Genomic DNA, 6,679 nt, shown 5'->3' with positions numbered 1-6,679 from the left:
CATTTACTAAGTCTGCCTTCATGTGAAGTTAGGGGTCACCCTGAGGTAACGGGGTGTGAGCTGGCTGACATTCGCCAGCTCCGTCTCACCTGCTGGCCCCACTCGGTCCCCTCCAACATCCCACTCACAACGGGAGGACCACAAGGTCACTCTTCTGCTGCGCAATTCACTTTTGTCAGCTGACCTTTCCCTAGAAAACTTCATGGCTAACAGTGCCCAGGAAATCAACTTTAAAAATCACCAAAAGGAAGCTTGATGTGCAAAACCTCAAAAAATTGTCTTAGTTTGTGTGACAGGAGTTTTGGGGTCACTATTCACTTAGGCAACCTGGAGCGCTGAGAGTCAACTGGGCTCCAGGGGACAACCCCAAAGGCACGTGCTTGCTCTGGGGGCCCTGCTCCTGTGAGCCGGGGCCGTTGCCCGGAAGTGGTCCCCGACCGAGTCCGTGGCTGTCCGTGGCGGCTCTGCAGGGCCCAGCCCCCCAAGTCCGCCTTCCAGCGGGCCCTCCTCTGCCAGTCCCGACTGTCCTGCTCCCGCGAGGACGCCACCTCCACGGGCCGGGGCATTTGCTCAGTACTCCCGAACCTTCCATGTGTCCAGGACACCACATATTTATGGGGAAATAGGTTCCTCTTGCCAGTAGGAGCAGCTGTTGTCCTTGACAGGCCATGCACTTGGAACAAATACATGGAAACAGAACTCAAGGCACGTCAGCACCTCTGGGCAACAATCTCTATTGCAGAGTCAACAAAAGTGGTTTATTGGAGAAAGTCAGCAAAGCCTCGGCACCGTGTATATCGTAGTCCTTTCGTGTGGAAACGCTCCTAGTGAGGGCGCTGTCTGGGCAGCTGTGGGTGGGGTGCGCCCCAGACGCAGAGAAGCTTCCCGCTTGCCAGCACTCCATGGCTCGGCCCCGCCCGCCGGACGCAGCCCCCGGATGGCCACCAGCTGGGCACAGCGGCTCCTTGTCTGTGCTGAGCCTCCTGCCTGCGTGGGAGGGGGTGCTGCTAGCTAACCTGCTCCCACTGAGGCGCCTGCACGTTCTTCCTCTCCACGGGCAAAGTGCAAAAAACAGCCATGTGTCCTGGCACCCACGGCCCAGCACGGGGAGGGGGACAGCGGGTGCGTGGCTGATGCCGGGGTGCCGCAGCTCCCTACCCCACCCCGGAAGCCTTAACACAGGCTGTCCTGCTCTCTGGCCTTTGCGGGTCTCCTGGGTGAAAGCGTCGGCGGACACTTCCCTACTGTAAGTAAAGCTGAGTCGCCTGTCTGCTCGCGAGTCACTTCTAATCCCTACATGCGAGCCATCTTTCAAGGGCTCTCGTCACTCACTTTCTTTGCTTTTATTGATTTGTAAAAGCTCTCTACGACTGGGAAGCCAGCCCTCTGTGAGTTGCACAGCTATCTTTTTATCTGGCCTTGGTCTTGAGTCTTGAGTTATGCTGGTTGGGCCGTCCTCTGGAAATGTCTCTTTTTTTCTGAATGTAGGTGAATACAGCCATGCTTTCCTTGATGTGTTTTATGTCCTGTTACTTCTATCCTGCTTGGGTTGCCACGGTTGGCATTTAAATCTTGGGGCATTTATCTAGCTATCCAAATTAATTTTTCCACAGAAAGCTACTTAACACAATGCAAAAAAAAAAAAAAATCCTATTGTTTTCTTTAAAAGGAAAAATTATAAGGGTTTTCAGCCTCATCCTGTTACCTGTAGAGGCGATCGCAGACACAGATCTGCGTTCTAGAAGTACATAAGGACTCTACGCACTTGAACAGTCTTATCTCTAGACAGAATCAAAGGACATTCAAAGAAGCAAGTACAGATCACAGAGTGCGTATGATCCACGCATGGTCCTCGATGCGCGGACATGAGACTCACAGCCCAAGGGGCTCTGGTCCGAGCGGAAGGACAGGACACCCTCCTTACCTGCGGGGCAGGGCAGGTCAGCTCTCCTCAGGCGGGCGCCCTCGCCCAGTGCTCTCTGGGTGCAGCGTGCCTGAGCCCACCCTTCCCCAAAGCTCATGGTGCCCGGGGGCGGGGGGGGAGGTCCAGGTCTGCCTGCACCCCACAAGACTACGCTCCCCCAGGCTGGAGACCACCGGTTCCCAGGCCAGGCACCCCAGGGTGAAAGGAAAGAGAAAACTCGGAGCCTGGGTGGGGGCGGAGGGTGCCGAGCAGAGGGCGGGGAAGAGCAGCAGGAGGAGCCAGAAATTGTTACAGGAAACATGAAAAAAGGTACAAACAGAATACAAAGTAGCCCTTGTCATTTGAATGATTTAAAAATTCCCCTTTGTTATGTTTTCAAAGCCAGGTTCAGGGCAGCCCAAGAAAAGCACTCTTTTGACTTCGATTCTCTTTAACCCAAAATATTATTCAGCGTGGCCATTATTTTCTACTCTTCTATTTGAATTAATTGTCTGCTTTTCCCAAAACCTCAAACGCATCCTGGAGAACTGAGCCCCTTCTGCAACCATCACAAAGAAGGTCTGTTCTAAAACTGTAAGACAAAGACTCTGGCCGAGAAGGAAAGCTCCGGCCTCACAACCGTCCTGAGGTGAGCGCCCTGTGGCTGTCCCCATCTGCTGAAAAGCACCTTTCCGGGCCACCACCCTGCGCCACAGGGTGTGTTTCAGTGCAAGCTGATGGGGGGAAGCGAGCAGCCTCCAGCCCACCGACCTGAAGCGCGGGTGCACGCAGGCTCGGCAGCGGGCAGCGGGGTCCGGCTGAGCACAAGCCCGCGCCAGCCCCGGCCGGGGAAGAAGCCCGAGGACCAGCCACGCCGGGCTGCCAAACGGCTTCGTAACAAAGGGGGAAACGCTCAGAAAAGTTCTGGCAAAGGGAATGAAACGAGGACAGGGCCGAGGGTCGGGGAGAGGGACGGAAATGGGAGGCGTGTGCAGGAACTGGAAAAGAGGGGGGCCGATAAAGCAAGTGGGGGTCCGCCCTGGGGCACGCAGGCAGCCCAGGCAGGAGCTGGGCAGACCCGTGATCCCTGAGGCCCCGCCCGCATCAGCTGGGGGTGCCGGGGACCTGACGCCCCAGACGCCTCGGGGGCGCCCCGCAGACGGTACCTTGGCGGTGATCTGGAACTCCTCGTGCTCCCTCAGGAGCTCCTGCGTGTGCTGTATGCTGGAACCCGTGGAGGTGTGTGTGGACAGGTAGAACTCCCCGTTGTCATGGATCCACTCCAAAGCCTGGGGGGACGCAGGGGAGCGGTCACCACCCGGCCGGGGCGCAGGAGCCCTCGGCCCTCGGCGTCCGGTCTAACGTGCCCCCCGGGCTGCCCGTGCCCCCCAGACCCCGCTTCCGAGATGAGCTTTCGCCCCATTTGTGTTAACTGCCACATGAGAACGTGGTATGGGCAAATTACGAGAGATGATGCAGTTTCTCCTAACGATGCCTGGGGGGTGGGGGCGGGTGGGGTGGGGGAGGAGTGGGCTGACCCTCCTGTCCCTCACTGTCGCGACAGCCACGTGCCTGCTCTGGGACCTGCGTGGTTTGGCTACACTAAGAAACAGGAAGCAGACAAGTCCCAGCGTGCAGACGCCCGGCCTCGGGTGTTTCTGCCCTTTTCATGGCCAGTGAGTGCCCGGGTGGGACTGCTGGCTTTGGGGGGGGTCCCCGCAGGGGACCTGTCGGCTGTGCAGCAACCTGCCCCTGCGTAGAGGCCGCTGGGGATGTGGGGGCGCCCTCCTGAGGTAGCACAGAAGGCGCCGCACCGGAGGAGGGGCCGGAGGTGACCACACCTGGACAGGTGGGCACGGACAGGCACAGGTGGTGGCGCGACTCCCTTCCGCTGGACTACCCTTGCCCATCTCCGGGGAAGCCCGTTTTCCTTCCACTCCCTGTGTCTGGCGTGCATGGGCCCGTCTGGACAGACACACCGAGCAGGCAGTGTGGAGCCTGCCGGGCACGGCGGGGCCTCAAGGCTGCCGTTTGTAATGGCAGAGCTGTGATTTGCTGACGCTGGCACAGAACCGTCCCTGCCCACTGGACAGGTCACAGCGTTTGTGGTGTTTAGAGGAAAGATGAGAAGGGAGCCACGGCCCAGACCTCTTCCCACCCGGCCAGTGCCTGGGATGCTCTTGGGTCAGGCCTGGGCCCCGGGGACCTGGGAGGCAGGAGCCGGCCACCACTCTGAGGCCCCTGGCCTCCCCACCCGGCAGTCCCCCAGACACGACGGGCCATCACCGTGGGCTGGAGGCCCGCGCGGTGACAGCGGCACGCTAGGTGGCCAGGGGGGTCCCCAGGGGCCCGGTCTGCCAGTCACCAAGGACCGGACGCCCTCCGGCCCACGCCCCACCCGCCTCTGACTTGACAAATGGTTCGCTGCTGTCAGGGACAGAGCAAGGCAGGGACAGCAGCGTTCAGGCCAGAGGCCAGGGCCTGCCCTAGCCTGACCTGCCTCCTCCTGCAGGGCGGAAACCCAGGCCCCCACGGCTGCAGAAGGGGGCACTTCAAAGAGGCCCCGAGGGCTCTGCTTTCGTCAACTGCGCGAACGTGTCTTGACCGAATGATCACAAATTACATCACACCTCTGAGCTAACTTTAGCTCAATTTATCTAAGGAACAAAATCTCATCTTGGAAGTATTAACACACACCCACCGCAGCGTCAGTGAGGTGTGATCCCAGCTCCCCAAGGGTTCCGAGTCACGGCTAACATGTAGGGGGGCGGAGAGGAAAGCTGAGGGTGTCCTTGCCAGCCCCCACATCACCCGTGCCACATTCCAACGAGCTTGGAAGGAGGGCGGCTCTTTTTCACAACAAACTGCTAATTCGAAGGCGAAAACTGTTGTGATGACGATTGCCAAGTGGGTTTCCAGCATGCCGGGGTCCCTGGCCTCCCGGGCAGCGGGGGCCGGTTGGGGCGGGCGGCTCACCTGCTTGGCACTGCGCTCGAAGACCACGTACTGCTGGCACTGGTCCAGCCGCCGTTTCCTCATGGTCCAGTAGTGCAGCACCCTGTTCTCCCGCTGGAAGAGCTCGTTCAAGATGTCTGGGGGGACAGAGGCCGCGTGGGCGCGGGTGGCCCAGACGCCCGCGCCACCCCGTGCCTGCGCTGCTGGGTTGCGGGAACTTCTCTGCGAGGGTGCGAGGCGCCCGGCCACGCTGCTCGCCGCCCGGGGCTCCCGGGGGGCCGGCAGACCGCAGGCTGTCCGAGGCGAGCGTGGCCTCGGGCCTCAGCCTCCAGGGCCGGCCGGGGGCGCACTCACTTTTCACTTGCTGCTCCGGGGCCTTGACGTGGGTCACCATGCCCGGCATGTTCACGCTGTTCCTGTGCAGGTACTTGAGGAAGACGTCGGCGTTCCTCCTCGCCAGCGTGCAGGCCTGCAACAGCAGGGCCGCGTCGTTCACGTGACCCCCCCAGGTGAGTCTGGGCCCACGGAGGACGACGCCACGGGCCCAACCACGCGGCCGCCTGATACGGGCGCCTCTGGCCCACGGCGGAGCGGGCAGCGCACAGGCTGACACCTACTCCTGCTCCTTTGGACACTGTCCGCAGAGGCCCGTGGGCCAGGGCGGGGGTGCCCAGGGGCCTGCACGAGGAGGGGAAAGGGGAGGCCCCTCCCCAGCGAGCCTGCGGTGACCACATCCCCTGACCCACGCCCGAGCGCCCCTGTGCGCCACAGCCCCAGGCCGGCGTCTCCCTGCTGTGGGTGGGCGGGTGGGGCGCGGCTGGGCCTGCTGGCCGCCGAGTGCCACCCCCAGCTTGTGCCGTCGAGCCTGGGAGGTGAGTCGTGTGGAGCGACTGTGGTTAACCGCTCACCAGTACAAGTGTCTTTAAAAGCCAGGGATTCTCAAGAAGAGCACAGGGTATGCGTGCCAAAATCAAGCAATTAAAGGAAAAACATCTGTGATTGTATTTCAAGTGGAAATATCTCACACGCTCCCGGCCCTGGACGTGGGCTGTCTCCTCACTGTCCGATGTGGCATGGGGGGACACGCAGCCCGGGGCTGGGTCACTGTTTCCAGTCTTTTCAGAAGATGGAGCCCAGACACTAGCTCTTTTTTTTTTTTTTTTTTAACAAAGAGAAAAGTGCACCCCGAGGCTCTCCTGGTAAGTCTGAAGCAGGCGGTCAGGCCTGACGGCCAAGCCACGTGGGGGACCTGGATGCTGCCCAGCTCACATGAAGCAGAGGTGACTACAATCGACTGGAACATGCCAGACAGACTGAACTCCACGACAACAGTCAAAGGCCAAACTGACGGCACGTGGAAATCACCAGGCAACAGCGCGTTACGCTGTCCGAAGTGAGCTGCTTTCATTCTGCTGCGTGGCGAACAGAGGGAGGAAGGGAGCCTTTACGGATGACGTCCACTCTGGAGGAACCAAGCCAAGCAGCCGAGGGGGGGACGCTCGCTAATCTTGGCCGGGGAGAGGGAGAACGCAGCGCCGCACGGCTCCCAATAAAACCGTCACCTCTGGCTACCCAGGAGGCCAGTGGGCGCAAGGCCGATGGGGCAGGGCAGCGCTGACCGGGCTGGAGGCACCGACCCAGCCTCACGTCCCAGAGCAAGTGGACGCACACCCACTCGCCTCCCGCCTGCGTGATGAAGGGGCGCGCTCGGCACGTCCGCGGACCTGCGTGTCCACTCTCCAGCCCGGCTGAGCGCGAGCCCCGAGTCAGCAGAACTGAGAGGCCCGGGATGGGGTCACCACCCTCCCCAGGATGCAGTGA

General features: G+C 60.8%; 1 protein-coding gene across 1 annotated transcript in view; it reads right to left on the bottom strand.

Moving 5' to 3' along the window:
* TRIO (trio Rho guanine nucleotide exchange factor) overlaps positions 1 to 6,679 on the bottom strand; it is a 71,322-nt gene that overhangs the window by 15,016 nt on the left and 49,627 nt on the right. The window contains exons 17-19 of the mRNA XM_012721745.1: positions 5,213 to 5,327; positions 4,880 to 4,995; positions 3,070 to 3,192 (exon numbers count right to left, since the gene is read on the bottom strand). Of these exons, the coding sequence (XP_012577199.1) occupies positions 3,070 to 3,192; positions 4,880 to 4,995; positions 5,213 to 5,327 (354 nt within the window). The remainder of the gene's footprint in view (positions 1 to 3,069; positions 3,193 to 4,879; positions 4,996 to 5,212; positions 5,328 to 6,679) is intronic.

Source organism: Condylura cristata, unplaced genomic scaffold, assembly GCF_000260355.1.
Source record: "Condylura cristata isolate star-nosed mole 26May11 unplaced genomic scaffold, ConCri1.0 scaffold00007, whole genome shotgun sequence".
Classification (NCBI taxonomy): Eukaryota; Metazoa; Chordata; class Mammalia; order Eulipotyphla; family Talpidae; genus Condylura; species Condylura cristata.
Note: the sequence above shows the minus strand (reverse complement) of the source record. Positions and strands in the feature narration are given on the sequence as shown.